The 24368-nt window shown below is 54.4% G+C and overlaps 1 protein-coding gene across 1 annotated transcript; it reads right to left on the bottom strand.

Moving 5' to 3' along the window:
* Nucleotides 1-220: 220 nt before the first annotated feature.
* Nucleotides 221-24112, bottom strand: LOC131482520 (USP6 N-terminal-like protein). Its single transcript, XM_058676938.1, has 15 exons — nt 24045-24112; nt 23811-23878; nt 22140-22179; nt 21652-21732; nt 21073-21180; nt 20120-20229; nt 18778-18826; nt 17722-17842; nt 16985-17079; nt 16532-16597; nt 15694-15793; nt 15298-15450; nt 14501-14689; nt 1397-1422; nt 221-352 (listed from the first exon to the last, which is right to left on the bottom strand). Exons 4-15 carry the CDS (start codon nt 21688-21690, stop codon nt 221-223), a joined length of 1188 nt encoding a protein of 395 aa, XP_058532921.1. The 5' UTR covers nt 21691-21732; nt 22140-22179; nt 23811-23878; nt 24045-24112.
* Nucleotides 24113-24368: the final 256 nt, after the last annotated feature.

The following is a 24368-nucleotide window of genomic DNA, read 5'->3' as shown; positions in this document are numbered from 1 at the left end:
CAATGACAAGAATGTCCCCTCCAGCGCAGTAATTTCCACCTGAAGCAAGCTGCCTGTTCCCTGGCTCAGGTTTTAGATGCAATTTCTTCACTGCAAACGCATCACTGCCCAATCACTCTGGGGTGTCTTCACTGAACCAGGAAGTGGGGTAATGGCTTGTGGTGGGTGAATACTGGATAAAGACCCTGCAGCAGAAATAGTTCAAGCAGTGGCATTTTTGCTAGTCACTGCCTGGGGGAGGAGGGGTGGTGGAGGTGGGCAGCACCAGCGGCCAGTGTGTGCTGAGCAGCTCCACGCTGGGCATGGTCTTAGGGCTCGTATGAAGGAATGCGTTGCTCTGCATATCAGCCTTCTGGGGTGATGGAGGGTCAGAGGTCAAGGGTCTTACAAGCTGATCTGATGCTCACAGAGCGACCCTGACAGACACTAACAAACACCTGATTATGTCTTAGCAGTTCCAGGAGGCAGGGGCCCCATCTGTGAGATAGGGGAATAAAAGAGCTCGCTCAAGGCGCTGGAGCCAGGACTGGGATTCAAATCCTGGCTCCGACACGGGCCGCATGGTATCAGAGCTCCCAGGTGTTGGCAGCCAGGACGGGCTCGGCACATGTGTGATGACGTGGGTGACGGACTCTGTGCTGCTTTCAGTGTCATTCTGGCAGATGTGCGGACTCCAGGGAGCGGCCACTGCCAGGCTGGTGCCTAGGATGACTGATGGGACACATTGGGAGTGGAGGCCCAGGCAGGAGTTCAGAAAGTGCTGGATTTATTTACTTAAAAGGTTGATTTAGAGAGAGGAAGAGAGAGATGTTCCATGTGCTGGTTCATGTCCCAAATGTCCACAATGGCCAGACCAAAGCCAGGAGCCAGGAGCTTCCTTCGGGTCTCCACATAGGTACCAGGGCCCAGACATTTGGGCCATTTTCCCCGGAGCATCTGATTCCCTCCGAGATTTCTACATTGATTTGTGAACTGCCTGTGGAGGGTCACCTCAGGACACTGGGGAATTTTCAAGGCTACAGGTGGTGCAGGCAGCTCTGCCCAGCAATGCAAATCCAAACCAGTTGGCTCATGGGAGAAAACCTCACCCTAACTGAGGAGACACTGCAGCCACAGCATGCCTCTGAGCATGCAGCCCCTGCAGCAGCTACCATGTGGCTCTCCCAACTCTGTGCCCCCTGTAGCAGCAACTGGCCCCTATCTAGCCATCCTACCTGCCATGCGTTGTAGTAGGTTCAAAAACACAACCACTCTCCCATTCCTTATAATATCCAGAGGTTCTTAAAATAATTTCTTTTAGAGGGTTTTGTTCTTGGGGCTAGCACTGTGAGATGGTGGGGTCAAGTGCTACCTGCAATGTCAGAATCACATTTCCACACTTGCTTACTCTACTCACTGTAGGGTTGAAGTACTGAATTGAGTCTACGGACACAAAAGAGTGTGGGCCCAGTGCGGCAGCCCAGTTGCTAAAGTCCTCACCTTGCATGCATCTGCATCCCATATTGGTGCTGGTTCATGTCCTGGCTGTTCCACTTCCATCCAGCTCCCTGCTGGTGGCCTGGGAAAGAGGATGGCCCAAAACCATGGGACCCTGCACTGCTTGCACTTCACATGGGAGACCTGGAAGAAGCTCCTGACTTTGAATCAGCTCAGCTCTGGCTGTTGTGGACACTTGGGAAGTGAGCCAGCAGATGCAAGATCTTTTTCTCTCTCTCCTTTTCTCTGTAAATCTGATTTTGCAATATATATGGCCCAGTGTGATAGACCAGTGGCTGGAACCTCATCTTATATCCACCAGGATCCCACATGGGTATGCTTGTGTATCCTGGCTGTTCCACTTCCCTTCCAGCTCCCTGTCTGCAGCCTGGGAAAGCAGTGGAGGATGACCCAAGCCTTGGAACCCCACCCCATGCCCATTTGGGGGACCCGGAAGAAGCTCCTGGCTTTGGATTGGCTCAGCTCCAGCCATTGCAGCCACCTGGGGAATGAATCAATGGACAGAAAATCTTTCTGTCTCCTTCTCTCTGTATATCTGACTTTGTAATAAAAAAATTAATAATAAATCTTAAGAAAAAAAGGAGAAGTGCTTGTGGCCTGGGAAAGCAGTCGAGGACGGTCCAGAGCACTGGGACCCTGCACCCGCGTGGGAGACCCGGAAGAGGTTCCTGGTTCCTGGCTTCGGATCGGCATAGCACTGGCCATTGCAGCTCACTTGGGGAGTGAATCATCGGACGGAAGATCTTCCCCTCTGTCTCTCCTCCTCTCTGTATATCTGACTTTGTAATAAAAAAAAAAAAAAGTAAATCTTTAAAGAAAAAAAGGAGAGGAAGATGGCTAGTAGAGTCTTTCTTAGCTGTGTTCCTGGGTGAGGTCTACTGGTGGGAGGAGAGGCAACAGGCCAGTGGAGACACACCTTTTGAGGGTTGTTTGGGGTTGATGTAGAGTAGACTGGACTGGTGAGTAGGGTCAGGATGAGGCTTTTGTGAATGAGAAAGTTATTTACAGGCCACAGCGAATGCTGCAATAAGCCAACTCTGGAAATTGGGAGTATTTTCGATAAAGCCCTGCACCTTTACCTGGGAGGGGTGGGGAAACCGCCTTAGGGGTGTTGTTGGTGTTGCCCCCCCCCCCAGTCGACCCTACACTCACTGTCATCTGGCACATCCAGGCCTTTGTTTATTGGATTCGTTTATTCACCTGAACTCATTTGTAAGACTGGGACCATGATATAGAAAAAAAGACATTATTGGGTGTGCGGGAGGATGGGATCCTAGGAGGGGAGAGCGGGCTGGCTGCCACCTGACCCAGTGGGCCTGCCTGGGTGTACGGGTGCAAGCTAAGGCTGCAGGACCAGTACTGCATGCCCCTCCGCACGCCCCACATCCAGCCCTGTTCTGGGGTGCACGAGGCTTTCTTCTTATCTCAGCTTCTTTTCAAAGAGGTGTGTGTGGTGGGGATGTCTGGTCAAGTCAGGTCTAATCTGGCCACTGCTGAACCTCCAGGACACCCCTGGGGCGGCAGAAGGAATGCGGGGCGCCACACAGCACACCGCAGCCTCGCCCCAAACACCCACCCCCATCAGCCGGCAGAGTGAAGATTTTCCTTCCGTGATTTCACTTTGGCCCTGGGGACGGCGATGGGCGCGGAGACGGGCAGGGGAGAGTGTGCCGGTCGCTCCCAGGCACCTTCTTCCCCTCAAGGCAGGAGCCCAGAGCCCCACGATGCGGGCCAAACCCCAAGGCCGGAGGCCTTCCGTCCTCTGCGCGGAGCTCCCGAAGAACCCACGACTGCCAGTGAACCTGAGGGACGCCCGGGGGAGCAGCAGCGGCTACAGCGGCCCGAGCCTCCAGCCTCCAGCCCACTCCCTCGGAGCGCCCCCGGGCCAACGTGCGCTCATCTGCGCCTGCGTGCCACGGAGCCCCGCCCAGGACGGTGGCCCCGCGGGGGCGGGACTTCCTGCTCTCCGGGAACGCGGGCGGAAGAGGCCGCTGGCCGCTGGGCGGCGCGGGAGCATCAGGGTTCCTGCTGCTGCGGGACCTTGTCCTCTTACACCAGGGCCTGAGTGTGGGAAGGGCGGGAGAGAGCCGCTTCTGAGGAGTCCGAGGGGTCCGAGGGACAGTCCAGGGTCCGTTTACGTCTCCTAGGGGCGTGCGGTGTGGCAGGATCCCCACAGACAGCGGGAGTCCGTGGTTGTCAGAAACAGTGTCCCCGTTCTAAATTCCTTACGGGTGTGTGTGTGTGTGACCACCCGGTGTGCTCAACTGCAAGGACATGGAAGAATCTGGAAGCCCGATTGCTGGTGGACAGCAGGGGTTACCTTTGGACCCGTGCGGGTGCACATGCGTGTGTATGCACGTGTCTGTGCATGTATATGCCTGTGTGTGCATGTGTGTATGCAGGCTTGCATGGTGTGCGTGTGTGCTTGTGTATGTATGTATGCAAGCTTTCATGGTGTATATGTGTGTGTGTGTGTGTGTATGCAGGCATGCATGGTGTACGTGTGTGTGTGTGTGTGTGTGTGTAGGGAGATGGGGCACAGGAGCCTCTTGCAGCTGTGGAAAACAGCAGTGGGAAGCCCGAGACACGGAGCTAGCAGTGCGTGGGGACCAGGTTCCCACACGGTCTCCCGGTATGTTCAGTGTCCTCGTGTGTACAGTGAGTGGACCCGTGGAGGGCGGTTTATGATTCTGGGCACTTAGGAACATGGGAAATATACTGTATAGGAAAAAACACGCATGTATTTCAAAACGTTTTACACCCACACAAAGTTAGCTTCAACTGTTGTTTTTCCGAAGTGTTTGAAGCTCCTGGTCTGGCCATGGCCTTGGGGTTCCTGGTTAAGACCTTTAAAGGGGGCCTGGTGCAGTAGCGTAGTGGCTAAAGTCCTCGCCTTGCACGTGCCAGGGTCCTATATGAGCATCAGTTCGTGTCCCGCAGCCCCATCTCCCATCCAGCTCCCTGCCTGTGACCTGGGAAAGCAGTCAAGGACGGCTCAAAGCCTTGGGACCCTGCACCCACGGAAGACCTGGAAAAAGTTCCTGGCTCCTGGCTTCGGATCGGTTCAGCTCTGGTCGTTGAGGCCACGTGAGGAATGAATCAACGGACAGAAGATCTTCCTCTCTGTCTCTCCTCAGTATATCTGAATTTTCAATAAAAACAAAATAAATCTTGCAAACCAACCAACCTGTAAGGGGGAGGTTGCAGTTACCACGGTCAGCCACCAGAGGGTGCCTTCTGAAGGCTTTGAAGACCACTGGGTTGGGGGGGACCCCGAGGCCGGACGCCTTTCCCCTGGCTGGCAGTTTCTCCTTCAGTGACTGGAAAGGTCTACTGGACCCCTTTCTCTGGGACTGCATCGCGGTCTGGGGCTGCTGACTGTCCATGGACGGATCCCTCTGTGGGAGCCTGCCATCCCACAGCCCTCTGCTGCCCACTGGCCACCCCAGCCTCCCTGGCATCCTACCCCGGCTGTCACAGTATCTCCCGTGACTTCTGGCTGCTGCCCTTCCTCCACAGCATACTCAGCTGCAGGGAGAAGCAGTGAGAGCCTTTTCTCCTGGGACCTCCTCCGCTCCCCTCCCCAGCTCTACCACACTGTCCTGCTACATCAGACCCTTGCATTTGATGCTTGCTCTATCTGAGGGGTTGGTGAGGGCTGATCTTCCATCCACTGCTTCACTCTCCAGATGACCACAGCAGCCAGGGCTAGGCCAGGCCAAAGCCAGGAGCTAGGCACTTCATCTTGGTCTCCCATGTGAATGCGCAGAGGCCCAAGAACTTGAACCATCCTCTGCTGCTTCCCAGGTTCCTAGCAGGAGCTGGATGGGAAGTAGAGCAGCCGGAACTCATACTGGTGCCGTGTGGGATGCTGACACTGCAGGTGGTGCTGCGATATTGGCTCCCAGTGGCCAATGTCTGACACCTTCTGTGCCCTTGGCTCCTCTCCATCTCTTCCCATTGCAGGCCTTGGGGGCTTGGATCCTTTGGAAACTTCCAGGCCTTGAGCCCAGGAACTCCCCTCAATTTCCCCATCTGTCCCAGGAAGTGGACAGCGGGAGCACAGACCCCTGGGAAAGGGAGGACCGGGCTGGTGCAGAGGGATCATGCCCTGCCATCCTCTCCCAACCCCAGGCACCAGTAGAGTGGCCCAGTCTCGCAGGGTCTGGGGACAGGATGCTATCGGCTTCGTGGCTGGCCCCAAACCTGAGGACAGATGTCCGGGGAAGGGGAACAGTGAGTGGCCAGGCCCTGACAGCTGCTTGGAGCTACGGCTGCTGCTCGGGGTGTCCTAGGAAAGGGACACCAGGGATCTAGGCCCTCCCAGCCACAGGGCTGTCTCCCCAGAGTGCTTGCCTGGCTCTCTGATCTTCTCCTGAGCTGTGTGGCCGACCAGAAGGAACCCACCGGGGGTCAAAGAGCTGGGGCAAGGGGTTCCTGACTGCAGGAATGGGGTGTGCCAGGGCCTGGCGTGAACACCACAAGGGCCAGGCTGCGGGAGGAGGCAGGGCTGGGGCAGGCAGGAGGGCAGTCTGAGCTGCAGAAGACAGATGAAGCCAGCCCTGCTCCTGTCCTTGTCCTTACTGTACGCCCCGCCCTGTACTGGGGAGAGAGCCTTTGGGCCTGGGGTGTCAGCAGGAGTCCAGCCCTCCACAGGAGACGACATCCAGGGAGACCAGGAAGCAGCAGCACCCCCAACCCCCACCTCTGCATGCCCAGGGTAGGCTCAGCTGTGTCCAATTTGCATGGGAAGCAGAGAGGTCAAGTCGAAGAGACCTTGGGTGAGGCATCTCCACAAAGCCTGTCCCCAAGCATGGCCTGCTGTCCAGGAAGGACCCTATACCTTCCAGTTCCCCCCTGTTCCCCATAAGCCCCTGTGACCTGGCTCTGCCATCTGGGGTCGAGGAGGTGCCACGGGGACATCTGCTTTCATGAGCTGTCTGTGTGCTAGGACAAGGCCCCACCCCCGAGCCCCTACAGAATGCCATCTGTCAGGCCAGACCCGGACCTAGGACTCTGTGTAGACTATGCAGGTTAGAGGGAGAGGAAGGAGGAGGGGAGACCCTTCCCCCAACCCTTGGGGAGACCCCAGCCTCTGTACTTCCAGCCTCCACCATCTGTTCTTCCTTTTTCGGCCACCTGTTCCTTCCTCCCTTCCTGGGCCCTGGTTTTCCCGACATGTCCCATGTGGCTTTGCTGACCCTGAAGTTTGGGTCCCACTTTTGGAATCATTGTTGGAGCTGCAATCCTCCTGCTCTCCAGGTAGTTAGGGTTTTTCCTAGGAACTCACTCTACTTTCCTGCCATAAATTCCATTGTCTTCCACAATGCTGTAAGGAGAAAGCCAGTGTCATTGGTCTCGTGTAGAAACACACTGGGGAAAAAGTGGGAAGATCCCCATGGGAAAGCAATGGCAGGGAAATAAAGCAACCTGCGGAAGTCTGGCCTGGCCCCAAGTGACAGGGTCACACCTGTGTGATTCTGCAACACCACAGGTGGGGACGTCAGTCACGTGCTGTGGCCTTCCCGTGACCACTGCAAGCGGGATTTAAAATTCAGGCTTGTTTTTCAGTTGCTGATTTTCTGCCTGCGAACATGTCATAGATACCTGGATGACCCTCAGCAGAAAGAGGGGGCCTCACCCCTGCAGGCAAAATGCTAGGGAGACAAAACACAGAGAGATTACATGGTGTATGGTAAACCAAATCAGAACCTGGGGAGGGGTGGGTGGCCTGTTGCAGGCAAGTGGGGATTTCCAGTGACCAAAGTAGTTGTTGTAGGGGGTGGGGACAGACACCTGTCCCAAGTGCCCCCAGCACAAACCCTAAAATTGGGGAATTTTCTTGTGTGCATTATCTCATAAAGAAAAAATTTAATAAATGAAATTATAAAGGCCTCCTTTCTGGCTCAGAGTTAGTAGGGAAGGGTCCTAACGGGGTCTCCTGGCTGGCGAAAGGCCGGCTGGGGGCTATAGGGCAGATACAAAATGCTTCATCTCCAAGGAAGGTTCTTGCAGGCGGAACCCGAGAGGATCCTTTGTTTATTTAATTTCTTTGATTCCTTCATTCCTTTCTATTATTTGCAAAGCAGAAAGACACTCAGGGAATGAGATCTCCCTTCTGTTGGATTCTGAAACATGTACAGCAAGCAAGACTGGCTAGGCCGGGCCAAGGCCCAAACCCAAGAACTCGACCCAGGTCTGTCAAATGGGTTCTAGGGGCCCAGCCCCCTGTGTCGTCCTCTGCTGCCTCCCAGGGTGTATAGGAGCAGGAAGCTGGATTGCCAAGGAAGACGGGGGCCGAAGCAGGCCCTCGGATACAGGGTGCTGTGTCCCCCTTGTCGGTGTCACCACTGTGCCTGCCGCGCACCAGCCCTTCTCTGGGAGTCGATTGGCTTGGCGTATGCCAGCTCACCTCTCTACCCTTCCTGCTTTGACTTCCGGAAGCCCTGGACTTAACTTTCACCCCACTCTTGCCCCCTTGGATGCTCTCCACTTTGACTTCCCCTTGTCACTTGCTGCTGGCCAGATCTGCTTGTGCTCTCAAGCCCTGGAGGCCGAGAGCTGACCGCGCAGGCTGGGGGAGGGGCAGGGGAAGGAGAGGCAGAGCAGATGGAGGGAACGCTGGCCCTCTGAGGACCTCAGGCTGAACTACCTGAAGGACTTCCGGGCTCCAACGTCATCCCTGTCCCTGAGGCCTCGGGACTGGAGAGTCACCAGGGCCAATCTAGGGCTCTCAGGCCTGGCTGCTTGCTTCTCCTGTGTCTTTCAGTGCCAGCCTGGCCCCAAGGCCAGAGGCTCCAGTTGTCCCATGTGGGCCACAGGCTTGGCTGGATCTAGCATCCCGGCCTTGCTTTCTTAGCCAGAATCAAGGAGATCCAACAGAGAACCTCCCAGCTGCTCCGGGTGATTCTCTGTTAGGGATTCAATAGTTGTGGCCCCCAAATCCCAGACAATAGTGTCTGGAGATGGGTTTTGTGGAATGGCAATTATGCTATTTCTAAGATTTGTCTATTTATTTATTTATTGAAAGGCAGTTGTACAGAGAGAAGGAAAGACAAACAGAAATATCTCCCATTCGCTGCTTCACTCCCCAAAGGGCTACAGTAGCCAAAGCTAGGCAGATCCAAAGCCAGAAGCCAGGAGCTTCCTCCAGATCACCCGCAGGGGTACACGGGTCCCAGCAATTGGGCCACCCCCCACCTCTTTCCCAGGCCACAAACAGGTAGCTGGATTGGAAGTGGAGCAGCCAGGACTCAAACTGGATCCTGCACTGTAGGTGGAGGATTAGCCTGATTATCACCGTGCCGGTCCTGGGGGGTGACAATATAGTCATGGTAGGTGATTGGCACCACCGTTCAAGACATGTGCTTCCTGTCTGCTTCCCATCCAGGCTCCTGCTAACAGGCAGTGGAGGGAGCACAACAGCTGAGGGCTCAAGCACTTGGCCCACTTCATGGGCGACCCGCCTGAGTTCCCTGCCCCTGGCTCTGATGTGGCCCAACCCTGGCTGGGGTAGGCAACCCAGGGAATGATTCCCTCTCTGGCACATTCTCTCTCTCTCTCTCCTCCTCTGCCTTTGCTGTAGATAAATGAGCAGATAACCAGAGAGAGGTTCTGTAGAGACAATAGCACTGGGTACCAGCTCGGCCTGGGTATCTGCACACAACAGTGGTGACCCATGGGGGTTTTCAGAGAGCAGGAGGCCAGGGGAAGCCGGGCTTCTAAAGGCCAGACTGAAGGGAGTACATCAAATATTTCCACGTCATCTTGTCCCAATGGTGAATACCCAGAGTAGGGGAGTGTCCGAGGCTGAACACGGAGCAGCCGGCAGGGTCCTTGCTGGGAGGTCGATGCCACCTCCTGGTTCTGGCCGAGACTTTTGTACCAGTCCCTCCTGGACACTCGGGCGTAGGAACCTTCCCTCAGCCCCTCCCCACTTCCTCTCTGTACGAGGCTGGACCAGAGCAAGCTCATCCTGACTATGACCGTGTTCTCATTCTTGTCCCAGGAGGTCTCTGGAGTTCCATGAGGGCAGAGGATGAGGCTGCCATGTAGGTCAATGGGTATAATGGCCTTACACGCCCAGCAAGGTGGCCCCCTCTCTCAGCCCTGTCCTCAGACACACACACTGAACCTGAGTCTCCTGGCTGAATGTGGATGGAGATACAACAGGCACTGACTCTGCCAGCCAGACGGGCACTGCCCTTGTGCAGCCTCAGCTGAGACCTCATGAGAGACCCTAGAGAATCGGCCTCCTAGTGCCCTGCAGCCAGGCGATGAGCTTGTGGTCATTACCAACGAAGAACAATGCTGGAGGAAGAGCACCTGTCGCTCAGTCTTCCTGACTCTTCCTCACTCTCTGCTTATGAGCCGCTTCTAAAAGTGCCTGGCCACTCAGTCCCATCCCAGGCCCCCCATACAGCGTTCAGCAGTGCTGACTCCTGTGGTTTCGACACATGACTGTATCCTCCTCCAGAAAGAACAACTCAGGTTACCTTAGCAACAGGCCCTGGAAGGACATAGTTTTGTTTGTGCTGTCTAGTGTTCTGTTGCCTTCCAGACTTCTTTTGTTCTCTTGGGTCCTGGTGTTGTAGTTCTGTGAGATAAGCTGCTGCTTATGACACCAGCATCCTGGAATGGAGTGCTAGTTCCAGTGCCACCTGCTCCAGTTCTGATCCCACTTCGTGCTGTTGCTCCTGGGAAGGCAGCAGATGACGGCCCAGGTGCTTGGGCCGCTGTCATCCCCGTGGGAGACACAGATGGAGTTTCTACCTCTGGCTTCTTTGTGGCTGTTGTAACCATTTGAGGAAGAGTGAATCAGCAGACTTAAAGTCTCTCTATCCCTTTGTTGTGTTATTTTTGACTGAATGACTAAATTGTAAAAAAAGTTTTTGTAAGTTTTATTTAAGATAAAGCATGTGCACATATAAGCTTCCAAAGGACTAATTCATGTTTCATAAAATGCTTCCCTCCCTCCTTTCCTTGACCCTCGAGTCAGTCCAAATAGCTACTACTGGGACCTTCCAGAAACCTCCAGGCGCAAGAGCACTCGTGCATACAGAGAACATCCTTGAAACAAAATGAACAGAAAAAAACCTGGGCCGCTGAAGCCCAGGAGACAGTGAGTGGGTGTTGAGGGCTGACTTCACTTCTGTTTCAAGCTAAGCAGAGAGAACTCTGCCAATGTCAAGTTCTGGAGGTGGCAAATTGCACACAGGGAAGCAGCCGGAGGCATGCTGGGAACAGGAGGGGAACCTGCTGCTCATGTGCTGGGCAGGGATGGCAGAAGCCAGTCAGCATGGACTGGCACCAGCACCCATGTTAGGTGCTGGCATTGTCAGTGTCAGCTTAAACTGTGTACCAGGATGGTGCCCCTAGAGCTGGCTTGCACCAAGTTGTACAGAGAGATGGCAGCTAATGTGATTTTGCCAGTTTCCATGTTTGTGGACTTTAATGTTTGGTTCCTTTTGTTTTTTTAGCAGCATATTCAGTTTGTTCATTCATATCTGTAGTCTTTGTATTCCTTCTTTTGAAATTTTATTACTGGGCCCGGCGGCGTGGCCTAGCAGCTTAAGTCCTCGCCTTGAACGCCCCGGGATCCCATATGGGTGCTGGTTCTAATCCCGGCAGCTCCACTTCCCATCCAGCTCCCTGCTTGTGGCCTGGGAAAGCAGTCGAGGACGGCCCAAAGCTTTGGGACCCTGCACCCACGTGGGAGACCTGGAAGAGGTTCCTGGTTCCCAGCTTCAGATCAGTGTGCACCGGCCTTTGCGGCTCACTTGGGGAGTGAATCATCAGATGGAAGATCTTCCTCTCTGTCTCTCCTCCTCTCTGTATATCTGACTTTGTAATACAATAAATAATTAAAAAAAAAGAAATTTCATTATCATTTTAATAGTGGTTACATAATTGAGAGGGATACATGCCAGGTGGGAGGGTCAGGTGCGGAGGAAGGTGGGTGGGACGCATGTTTCATCTTTCTGTTTTCTCCTGTGCCCACAGGGGAAGAAGGAGAAGGGACTGTCCCGTGCTGTCAACTACATCAGCACTGGGGGATGGGAAAGGGGTGATGGTCACTAGATGTCGCCTTAGAGACCCCAATGTGGGGAAGTGTGTTCTGAAGCTATTACTTGAGTGGTTTCATAGTTGTGACAAGTTGTTGGTTTCATTGCTCCAGGGTTGAGAAATTCTTTCCAAGGTCTATTGGTTGACAATGTCCAGCTCTGCTGGAGACCAGTTCCAGCTGACTCGAGAGCTTACAAAGGATGCGTGGATCAGTGAGAAAAACGAGAGACGTAGACTACTAAGACATGATTCTCGTAATGGACAACTCAGAAAAGTTGCCTTCTTTATACACAAATCATCACAAGCTTTTGCACAACATCCAATTGTTTCATTTTTACTTCATTATAAAAGAATGCTTATTTAAAAATCCTAAAAAACATTATTATTATTTTACTTCAGAGAAAATATTTTTAGCAAGCTATTACTCATTCAAACCTGCAGTGACCTGGCTGAAGCCAGGAACTCCACCGTTGGCAGCACATGCAGTGACATAGTGACAAGTGGTTTATTGCATTCAAAATCAATTTTCACTAAACATAAACTAATATTTCTTAAAATATCAAGAATACAGAATTAAAAGAAAAACTCATAAATGAAAGGAATTTATAAAAGCATGTAACATAGATTCTTTATTAAATCTTATAATCAATCATGCATTAATTACCATCACCTTCATCTAGTACTGATTCAATTGTTTTTTGTTCTTTTGTTAAAGGGCAGTGAAAGAGATCAGGGCAACTCAACCATTCCACAAACAGGGCCTTTACAATAAACTTCTTTTTATCTTTACAAACTGTTTTCTTTCCCTAAATATGAGTGCCAATATAAGTTAGAAGTTTTAAGCCATTTTTGGGGGAGTTCAAATTTGTCTCCGTTTAGAAGATCCTCCATATACTTTCTGCTTTCCGTGGTGAGAAACCAAAATGAGTCATTTCATGTGTTGTAACAGCTCAAGGAGCATGGTAAACAAACTCTTTGTACCTCCATGATTGCCATTTGTTCCAAGATATTATCAAGCCATTTCTTACGGAAAACATTACTTATATTAGGGCACGCTTCAAAGGTGGGCACATAACAAAATGTTTGGAGACACTGTGACCTCAGTTGTACTATTGTATGCTTTTAGCTGTGTGTCATTGCCTTAATTGCTAAAGATGTTTTTATCATAATACGATTGATCAGTTTGAGGTGCTATACCAGTTACAGGAGTCATTTTACATTTGCAGAAAAACAACAACACCCCCGTAAGGAAAATTCTGTGAAACATCAGAGAGGTGATTGAGTATCCATACAGTGGGGTGAGGCAGCAATAAGGTGACCAGTGACATTCTGCCGGGCCTTGCCACGCAGCCAAAAACTCCTCCTAGTCTTGTTCCCACATCACCCATAGGGGAGGACACATGCAGAGCCTCCTTGCCTAAGGGAATGGGTGGGGTCTTGTCCTTCTGGGAAATCTATAATGTTACAGGAGTAGAGTAAGTGATGGAGTGACCCTGATGAAGTCATCATCCATGGTTCATGTTCATTGACACGGTGTCCCAAGTGGTGCCCACTGCACCCAGTCTCCCCTGAGGCATGGCCTGCCCTCAGATCACCTCAGGATCCTCCCTCCAGCTCTTGGACCTGCCCCAGCTCCCCGGGTGCACAGGATTACTTAAAAAAAAAAAAAAAAGAAAAGAAAAGAGGTCACATCTTGGAACTAATGCATTGGAATGCTGAATGTCTGTAAATATCAGGAAATGCCCCCAAATCCCACCCTGCTTGTGCTGTCTCCACTGACCAGAGCATTTTCCAGGCCCTGGGTGCTGAGGGACCCTGGCAAGTCCTTGCCTGGGTGGTCCTCATATGACTGTGGGCTCCGGGGCTCTACCATCTTCAGGGCCAGCCCAGAGTGAGCGAGGCCAGCACACATACCCCCATCCCCATAGTGCTTCTTCCCCAGCAGGGCAGTGCAGACACCGGGGTCAGTCAGCAGGTCTGTGCCTGGAGCTGGGGGCCCGGGTGCCTCTGGCCACTCACCAGGAACCTGAGGCAACTGCTGCAGCTGGGCTCTGGGAACACAAAATGGGAGCAGACACATTCCAAGCAAACAATTTAATGAAGCCTTATTCCAAATTGAGGATCTATGCTTCCAAAATGAGTACAATTTAAGCATCAAGAGGGTAAAAGTCCTTGAGGTTCCTTTGAGAGTGTCCAAGGGGGCAGAGCCAGGTGGCTCGTGTTTCAGTGTCCTGACATATACATATAACTCTCCACTCTGCCCAGGGTGACGCCAGCGAGGAATAGAGATGATGGCATTCAACATGGGGGGCAGGAGCTCTGTAGGCGAGGCTCCTGCAACAAGGGGGCCACCATACTTAGACAAGGCAGGTTGTGGCCCTTTCTGAGGTGGCCACTGCAGGGGCTCACCCCGTCTTCCAGGCCATCAGAGATAGAAGCTGCCCCATGGAGTGGGCAGCAAGGAGGCCTCCAGCTGGGGAGGGCAGGTGGGGCTGTGCTCCCATCATTTTGCTGGCTCGGGGAGGCTCTAGTCCATCTGTGTAACCATATTCTTGGCATGTCTCTTGGACATTGTTGAGGGAAGCACTCTTTAGCCCTGTCCCTGGGGCTGGGCCTGCCTGCATGGGCCATGGGCCCAGGGGCTCCAAGAAAGGCAGGGAAGAGGCCCGGACACGGGTATCGGTTCCCAGCACTGGAGACGGGCAGTCTGCACTTTGGACAGGCATCCAGAGACGGGACAGACTCCACCACTGGAGCAGCCTCCCTTTGTCCCACACGCTCCATGGGGTCTGGGCAGGACTGGGCACACGTGAAGGCCCCGAAGCCTGCATTGGCGTGCCTAGGCCAAGGGACTCTGAGGGATCTTCATTGGCGGTGCATTTCTTCTCCTCCTCCTCCTCCTCTTTCTCCTCCTCTTCCTCCTCTTCATCTTTTCCACTGATGGGGCGAAACGTGGCTGGTTCCACGGGGGGAGTCTCAGCAAGTGGTGCTGAGGATTCAGGGTGTGGGCACAGTGGCTCCAGGGCCTGAGCTGTCTCTGTGCCTTGCAGTGTTGTGGGGGCAGGAACTGGCTGCTCAGGGACATTGACAGGCTGCTGATCCAGGCTGCAGGACTGGCCAGGCATTGCTGAAAGGCAAACAGACAAGGTGTGCTTCTCCACAGACACCACATGGCCTGCAGGGGGCAGTGTCCGCACCTGATCCCTAATGTCCCTGTCTGCTTGGGTGCCACTGAGGACACCCAAGGGAAGACTGTGTGCAGCCTGGGCCAGGGCAGTGTTGGGGACACTTCTGGCTCATCTTGGAGAGCCTCACAGGGGTGCACAGGCCCTGAGCGCCTTGCCTTTCAGTCTCATCTCTGGGGACACCTGGCAGCTAAGCAGCACCTGGTGGTGCTCCTATCACCTAAAGCCCCTGCATCCTGTGCTGTATCATGGGAATGGCTGAGCTCTGAGTATTTGGGTCCATGCTTGCAGGAGTGGGGTGGTGCCTTTGTTTGGTTAACAGCCATCACCCTGCCCCATCCCACAAGAGCACACCAGGAAGCTGCCCAAGGCCCAGCCAGGTCTTGGGCTCAGAAGTGTTTCCAGCAGAGCTGAGGAGCAGGGGGAGAACTAGGCAGCACGGAAGGGGTAGAAGGCCCTGCAGCAGGTGGCCAGCCCGGGGCCCTCCACTGCAGACACCACCACCCCACACCCAGGGGAGATTGGGGCCTGAGCCCTGAGCTGGGCTCACCCTGGGGAGGCAGGAGGCATTGTCGCTTGGCCAGATCCCTCTTGGAAGCTTGAAGGTGCTTGACAATGATGTTGTCATCCTGGTCCCAGGCTTGCTTGAGAGTCACCTGCAGGAACTCCCGGATGTGGTCCTGGGGCATCTTCAGTAGGCGTTCTAGGCATGAGGGTGGGTGTCAGGCTGGGAGGGGCCCAAGGGATGGCCCAGAAGCCATGGCTGCTCTGATCCCATCTCAAGGCTAATGGGTGCTGGTTGCTGCCTTTGCAGAGACCTACCCCAGTGGCCCACGACCGGCCAGCCCTCCACATCCCCACCCAAACCACCTTCACTGCTCCTCAGCAGGGGATCCTGGTTCCTCTACCCACAACACCTTGGCTCCTTTGGCCCCTGAGCACTTACTTTTGTTCAATTTTAGGGTGACATAGGCCATGGTGGTGAGGACGTGTGCCCCTTCTAATATAAAAATGTCCCAAATCCTCAAAGCCAGATGGAATGGCACCTAGGAAGATCAGATGAGAGAGGACCTCACCCATGCTGGCCTGAGCAGAGCCCTCAGAGGCTGTTGGAGTGCAGTGTTCTGCCCCCAGCACAGCCAGAGACCCCAGGAGGCTGCCTCACAGGAAGTCCTAGGCTCCTATGTGAGAGACCCATCTCAGTGACAGGTGGGACCATGTCTATCAGCCACATCTGAGCCCACTGAGCTGTCCACAGGCCCTGAGAGAGGAGGGATAAGGCCTGCCTGGCCAGCACAGCCCGTATGCTGGAGAAACCAACACACTTCTTTGCACAGTTTGGAGGCCACACGGGAGATGCTGGAGACCCTTGTGACCTGGGTGAGGAGTCAGTCATCCTGTGGGCTAACCCCAGGTGGCCTTCTACAAGTGAGACTGAGGCAGCCCAGTTACACACAGGGGTCGAAACAGAGGTCATTGGGGTCTTCCATTTCCTTCTGGAGGGTTCTGGACTTATTCAGGCTTCTGTGGATATGTGCTCATAGGACCTGTCTCCTACGTGCTTGCCCTGGAATGCAACTTCAGCCTGGGCCAGCCTCTGCTTTTCTGGGCCTGCATTGTGTGCACAGGCGGCGTGCTGCTGTGTCGGTTGGGCTGTACGAGCTCAGCTCTACTTTGGGCAATTGGATATAGGGTTGGGAGAGCCAGGCACTGTGGTGGAAGCTTCCTTGTGAAAGAGGTTCCTGGTTCGCGGAGCTGGGGATGAGGGAGGAGTGGGCACTTACAGCATCCAGGAAACACTGGATGAACCAGTGTGTGGTGCAGGTCTTGAGGCTCACTCCCTGCTCCTCCTGAAGGAGAGGTAAGAGGAGGTGTCAAGGTGTGGAGCAGGCCTAGAAGCCCTCCCTGCTCTGATTCCATTAGCAAAGCCCCCAGGGTGCAGGCAGCCCAGCAACAGGTACATCTGTACCTCACAGCCACACAGGTGTCTGAAGGGACACAGGTCCCCTCCAACCACTCTCCCTGGTGAGTCTCACAAGATCTATGCCAACTCTGGGGACCACTTGGCTAGGAGGCAAACCTGATGCCTGTACTGCTGCAGAGCCAAGGAACTAAGGAAAGGCTTAGCAGGACAGGCCTCCCTGGCCACCAGGGCCTGTAGACCTTGTTGAGCCTCCCTCATCCCTGTGAACACAGCCCTCGGGGTTGGGGAGGAGGCAAGGAGGCACTTTACTCACCAGGTGTTTTGAGAGAGTGGGCATTGTGCACTGCACAGTATCACCCAGATGTTCCTGGAGCTTTTCCAGCTGTGGCAATCCAGGTTTGTAGAGACCTGAGCAGAATCAGCCCCCACGCCTCACATCAGAGCCTCATCCCAGGAAGGCTGCAGAGCCACAGGCAGGGGCAGAGCCTTTCTGATCACCCAGGGGAGGGAAGGCAATAAAGGGGCAGGAGGATGGACAGACAACCAGGGCAGTGTAACCTCAGAGTGTGGGTTCCAATGCAGGACTGTGTGGGTTCCAATGCAAGTCGCCCCCAAGTGACTGCTGGGAACACTGCAGTCAGACCATGTGCATCACGACATCCCAACATTCATGAATGAGGGGGCTGGGGGTGACCCTACAGGGATGCTGCCCTCTGGAGTGCCCTAGTGTGGTTCAGTGGGATGGAGTCTGTGTAGATTCCAGGAAGAGGCCAGTGAAGACATGTGCCACTTGGACAGACAGGACTCATTGACCTGTAGGCTCCCACACAGGTGACAGCCTGGGCAAGGCCGCAGGACTTGATGATGGGAAGGGAGGGGCGTGTGGTCAGTAGAGGAGGCCTCTGCCAGCCCTGGCTTCTCAGGAATCCTCCAGAGGAGGACTGCCCTATACACCCAGCAAACAGTAAGGGAGAAAAGACTGAATCCCATGCCTTCATGGTCATGTGAGTGGATGTGCACAGAGTGGGCCCACCATTGTGGTCTACCTACCATCCATTGAGTATTTTTCCTTCTCCATGAGCTGGACCAGAGCCCAAAATGCATCCTCCTCACCTAGCCACATTAGCAGCAGGGCTGCTACGTGGCTCAGGCCCTGGCCATAGCCCACCTCCTGCAAGAAAACCCAGAACACTGTTGAGTTACCTGTCTGCTTAGGCTGATCTCACATGGGTTGGGTGACCTCGCTTGGAGGGCTGGGTCACTGATGAAGGGAGTAGGAAGATGGAGGTGGCAGCCCTTGGTCTTCCCTTGCCCCTGGGTGTCAGGACTTTCACAAGTAGAGCATGTACCAGGTTTCCCTGTTCCTGGAAGTCCTACAGGGCCTCAGCTAGGCAGCGTGGAGACTAGAGGCAGGGGTACAGGTGCACCCCCAAGAACTCAAGGTGAGGCATGCTGGTCTGAGAATCCAGACTCCATCCCATGGTCACCTCTGGAGCTCTGTGCTATCTACCCTGATGGGGTCATTTCAGACAAAAGGAAGAACTAGGACTGTGAGACCTGCCAGAGCCAGAACAGAGAACAGACAAGTGATGGGTGTGGACCAGGCTTCCTGGAAGCACTCCTCTAAGGTCAGGGAGCGGATGCTCTGCTGGGGTCACTGGAGGGAGTCCAGCAGCTGTGTCTCCTGGGAAAGGTGTGTGTGGGTTTGCATGGTCATGGAACTGTGTGGAGTGGAATTCCGGCTAGTGGCACCTGCCACATGTCTGATGGGTGCAATGGCATCAGGGGGACCCAGACTTGACTGTGATGACCACAGCATAGTTGCACGGCTTGTCCAACCCCTTGTGGAAGGCTGGTACTCAAGAGGAGCATCCTCCACCCTGCCTGCTTCCTGGGATGCAGAGAGCAACACAAGAGGAAGGCACTCCTTCTGTTCCCAAAACTTGAGGTTGGGACCAGGGAGGCTGTTAGCCTGGCCTCTTTACTGGCTTTCTCAGATGTGGCTTGGGGAGCCCCCAAAAAGCCAGCTTGGTCCTCTGTCACAAGGCACACCCTGAATGGACAGCCTTGGAATTGGACTTGTGGAGCTGATCCCCAAGTACTCACCGGCTTATACATGGCATAGGCCATCAAGACTTCGAACAAACCTCGCTGCCTGCAATGAGAGAGGAGGTAGCAGCGTTTCCTTCCCTGCTGAGGCTCTTGGTGCAGTCCTGTCTCCCAGACCCTGCCGGCCCCAACCAGGGCCCAGTCCACCTCTCCACCACGTGAGCAGGGCCGTGACCTAAGGCACCTGCATGTTCTGCACCGTCTGGGTAAGAGTTGCCTGCCAGGACCCGCACACATCTCAGGGTGCAGTTGTGTGTGGCTTAATCTTCCTCTGGTAGATTTCAGCTTTCCTGGCTTAGCATCGTTCTATCAAAGTACAGTCTGACAAGGTTCCATGCCATGGGGAATCAATGAGCCCACAAGGCAGTGCAGGCATGTAAAGAGCAACTCCTATATCCAACAGTTCCCCATGGGTTGTTTGGGGCAAGCTCTCCACCCTCCAGCAGCCTTGGCCACCCTTGCCTCATCCTTGCCTCTTGGCCTTGGACACCTTCAGGTGCCCCCGAGTGGATCACAGCCTAGCTAGCCTTTGTGGGTCGGGCTGCTCTGAGTAGAATGCACCTGAGATCCACTCATGTCGGCCCACGGCCCTGCATTTCCTGCCTCTCCCTGATCCTGCTTTGTGACTCACATGCAACACAGAATGCTTCTCGGTGCCCAGCTGACCATCACTCAAACTACTTCCATGTTAGTGATTGTGAACACAGCAGTGACTCTAGCAGGCAGGTTTTCTTGGCCCTGAGTTTCTCCTGGTTGGGTGGTGTGCACGCATGTGGTTGCTTCACTCAGAAGGTGAGTGTTGATCTGTGACAGTCTGCCTTGCTGTTTTGTTGAGTGTCGTGACTCTGACCCTTCCTTCCTTACAATGACCCAGATTTGTGCTTGTGTCCCACACTCACTAGCAGCTGATGTCCTCATTGGGTTCATTCCACCAATTCTAACAGCATTTACTGGCACCCCATGTTGGTTTAGGCATTAAGCACGTGTTCATATGTTGACAGGATGAATTGTGTGTGATTTCATGAAGTGTCCCTTCTGAGCATGTGTCCGTGGGGTGCTGGGGCGCTGTCCATTGCCTTGTTATTGAGTTTAGGTGTTCCTTGTGTATTCTGCAAATAACACCATTATTTGATGAGAGTTCAATGTATTCTCTTCCCTTGTGCTTTGTTGATTTTTTTCCATTTTCTTCTTTCATTGTTGTCTTTGGAAAATGTATATAAATAAAGCTGCATAGATCCTTTTTTTTGTTCATAAACTGCCTGTGCTTTAGGTTTGTACCCCATTTCTCCCAGGAAACTAGCTCTCAACCCCCTGGGACCCCTGCAAACCAGCATCTCACTTTAGTCCATATCGTTTTTGGAACATGAGGTGGTTTCTAAATGTCCAACACACCGCAGAATCAATTTGATGAAATTGATTGGAGCGCAGCTTGGCTTGCTCTTTAAGCTCCTGCAGAGGGGACCACTATGATCAGCATCAGCCAGGGGCTCCCCCGGCTCTATTTGTAACCCACCTCTCCCCCACCGTGCCCGCCCACAGTGCTTCTCAGTCAACAGCGCATCAGGCCTCCAATCCTCCTCCCTAGGGTCTCAGCCACATCCTCATCAGCCCACCCTGCTGCCCCTCCAAGAGGGCCTGTCTCCACCTAGACCTTGGAAGCTTCTCCTGGCTTTGCCTGGAGCCTGAGCAAAACATTGCTCCAAGCCCAGCACCCAAGGACAGCCCCAAACACAAGGCTTGGAGGAGAAATTGGTTGCATCCCCAGCTGGGCTCTGTTTCCTGATGGCAGCCTGACAGGGTGATAGTGGGCAGTTGTTGCCGACCCTCTGAAGTCCTGGCTTCTACATCTCCCAGAAGCAGCTGAGAGCTAAGTGTCACAAGTCAACCAGTCACCTGAGGTTTGGGCACTGCTGGTTAATGCAAGGCCAGGAGAAGGCAGGCCCAGGTGAGGGCAGCCCATGGTAGCACAGAGCCTGTCCCCAGGTTGGGGGCTCATGCCAGGAGCCTTGTGCCCATCATTACTGAGCCACCAATCAGCATCTGCCCTGTGACAAGTTTCCCAGGGCCCGGCCCAGTAGGGAGAAGGGCAGGGCCTGGGCAGAAGTATGGATGTCCAGGCTGAGTTGGGCATGGAAGACGTGAAGGGATGCTTGCAGGTGAATGCAGATGGATTCAGGCAGGATTAGGCGGCAGCCCCGTGCTCCTTTGCAGGACCGAACACCATGGGGAACCCACTGCTCTGCTAAGGCCTGAGCAGGGTAGCTTGTTTGTGGGTTGAGGACACAGACCCACCTCAAATTTTCCTGGGTTCTGGGCCTTCTTTGCATCCACACCCAGGAGTAGCCTCCACACTTTCCCGTGCACCTGACCAGGGATTCCCTTAAAAATGCGTTGATGGAACTGCAGGAGAGAAGAGGCTCAGGTGAGTGGGGCCATGACTGCTCAGGGGAAGGAGTGCAGGCAAGGTGTCAGGAGGGGGCGCCCTGGGCTCCATGCTGTGTCCTCAGAGGAAAGATCTGCCTAGTCCTGGTGACCCAGCATGAGAGGGGGGCGGGGCTGAGGACACAGTTTTGCTGTGCACTGCCTGCTCCCTAGGGAGCCGGAGAATGCATGTGCACCTGCATCTGGGATTCCCACCCATGTTGATTGACCTCAGAGGTTTCACCAGGACTGTGAAGTGTGCATAGGGACAAGGGGTGCAGATGACCCATGTAACTCTGGGCAGGACAGTGGCCTCAGGCGTCTGAGAGCCCAGTGGTGTCCAGCCCCACTGGGGGAGCTCCCACTTCCCACTTCCTTTGTCCCAGCAAAGGACACCCCTCACCCCTGCTTTGCTCAATGTACTCCCCAGAGGTGTTCTCCCCACAGTACCTTCTCACTGTCATGGTACTTGCTATAGTTTTTTAGCATTTTGACCCACTTGGTCAGTCTCCTGGACTCTGTTCGTCTCTGCTGGAAAAGGAGAGAAGATGGCATGAGCCCAGGGTCTAACCTCTGAGCATGGCCTTTAGATGCAGCTCAGGAGCCCAAGACGCTGCAGACCTGGGCCCCAGAGCTAGTGTCAGAGGAAGTGCCGAGGGCCTAGCCTCTGAGCATAGCACACCCCGTGCTCAAGGCAGAGACCCCTGAGCTGCCTTCAAGACAGTCACAACCACGCAAATGGGTTGAGGTGGCTCACAGTTCTGGAAGCCAGATCTACAGCCAGCTTTGGGACAGGTGAGTGAGTTCCCACCCCCACAGGCACCTGCAATCGCTGTGGGTTCTGGACCCTAGGGCTCCCACTTCCCACCTTGTGCACCCACAAGTGCTCTAGCTCTGTTTAGCAGAAGAGGGGCCCAAGGCCAAGGCCTAGCTCTCACCTTAGTCCCCAGTGTGTTGTCTTTGGGAAGTGGCTTCTCACTGGAAAGGAAGGGGAGGGAAGCAGAGCTGTGAGGCTAGGTCCTAGACCAGGCCCTTCTACCTGCTGCAAAGCAGCCAGGAAAGAACGAACTGCATCTCCTCAGCTCACGGGATGGAGAAGAGGGGAGGTGGCCTCCCTGATGGCAGATGCCAGGCAGGCCTTGGGGCCTGGGAGCACAGGGATGCCAGGGCCACATGAGCACTCTCACTGTCCATGGGGGTCCAGTGCTGTCCCGAGGCCCATGCTCTGGATGTGGCAGCCCCCTCTGCAGCAGCTGTGAGGCTGCTGTCCTCAGAAGGGACAGGCTGCCCAGGGCTGAGGGGGCTGTATACCCACATCAGCCAGCCCTGGGAAGGCAGCCTGGAATTGGCCAACTCTAGGAGGCCTAATGCACTCTGCTCTGAAATGTGAGTGTGCTGCTTGGGCTTAGGGCACCTGGGAGCACCTCCGCCTTTCCCAGAACTGCCTCCTCTTCTCTCCTCCCTTGTGCACTCCCAGCCTGGAGTACCTGCTCCCACCGCGGTCCTCAGGAGGCCAAGCCCTTGGTGTTCTTTCCCCCTGACTTAGACCCTTCTTTCCACCTGGGTTCTTTTTTAGACCACGAGGCAAAATTCCCTGCCTAATCCCAGTCCTAAGGTGAGCTGCTAAGACATGACCAGAAACAGCCCAGGCTCCACCCCTACTGGCCACTTGCATCCACCCTTCTGGGCCTCTCTGCTGTCCTGCACAGCATGGGGGGGGGCAGCCTCAGTCCTGGCTGCTGCACCCCAGCCCTACTATCCTCTCAGAGCAGACCCAGGACCAGGGCCCTCAGCTGCCAAACCTCCTACCTAGTCTCTTCTTCAGAGGTCCCAGGCAGTTTGGAGCCCTGAGACCACTCCCTGGCTGTCCCTGAGCCCTGACCTCAACAGGCCTTTTGAGAGCCAGGCCCCCAAAGGCAGGCACCTGCTGGACAACTGCCAGGCTGGTGCCTGAGCCTGTACACACAGTTCTGGAATGCTGATGGCCAGGCCAAGTCCTCTGAGAACAGGCCAGGACCCTCACTCTGCCCCCTGAACTCAACAGAAACCTCCCTCAAAACAAAGTGTCCCACACCTGCCTCATGTCCAGATCCATCCCTGTCATGTCCCGAGTCACTCATTGGGTCACCCTGCTCTGGCCAAATGATGACCCCTAAGATGGCAACATGGATCCAAGACAGGATTTGGGGAAAGGTGTGCTGCCTCATGTAGAGGGGCTTTCTTTTTCTCCTTTTAAGGATTTGTTAATTTGAAAGATACAATTATAGAATGAGTAAGTGTGTGTGTGTGAGAGAGAGATATCACTGATGCATGGGTTCACTGTCCAGATGGCCACAACAGCTGGAGCTATGCCAGGTCAAAGCCAGGAGCCAGGCAATTCATCTGGATGGCTCACTTAGGTTCAGGTCGCAAGCACTTGGGCTGTCTTCCTCTGCTTTCCCAGACCATCCACAGGGAAGTGAATCAGAAGTGGAACAGCCAGGACACAGAGTGGTGTTGTCTAGCATGCCAGCATTGGTGGTGGAGATTACCCGCTATACCACAGTGTCAGTTGTAGGAGTTTGAAAGCTATCCCTGCCCAGAGATGAGCCTGGATGCGAACAAATCACCACAAGAAACCAAACCTGTCCGGAACAACTTCATCGTCACCATCATCGTCCTGTCCAATAGATGGTCCCTGCAGCCAAGAGGGGACCCCAATCAGACCCCAGGGCTGTTCAAAGTCCAGGACAGCTCTGCAGCCCCTCTCTCTTTAGTATCCCCTGGGATCCCAGAGTCTGAGGATCATAGGCACAGCCAATGAGGCAAGGGACCCCCATCCTCTCCCAGCATCTGGCCTCTACCTGTTGATACAGGGAAAAGACTTGAGCACGTTCCTGGTCCCTGCGGGTCCTCAGGGCGGCCCCTTTGAATCTGTAAAACACGAGTACAAAGCACAGGTGAGTTGATGGGAGCTGATGGCCCAGGAGATCTGTGCCCACGGTCAGAGAGAGGGCAGCCAAAAAGCCAGGTAGGGAGGCACCTGCAGGCTTGGACCCAGAGCATGGGACAGTGGGATGGACAGTGGGATCTCCCTGTCTGGCCTCCCAGTAGGGTATCCTAACCCAGGAGTTCCTTTCTCTTTTTGGATTTCCATATCTCTGGGACCCTCAGGGCCAGACCTGCTG

Source organism: Ochotona princeps, chromosome 18 (genome assembly GCF_030435755.1).
Source record: "Ochotona princeps isolate mOchPri1 chromosome 18, mOchPri1.hap1, whole genome shotgun sequence".
Taxonomy (NCBI): Eukaryota; Metazoa; Chordata; class Mammalia; order Lagomorpha; family Ochotonidae; genus Ochotona; species Ochotona princeps.
This window is presented reverse-complemented; position numbering and strand designations above follow the sequence as displayed.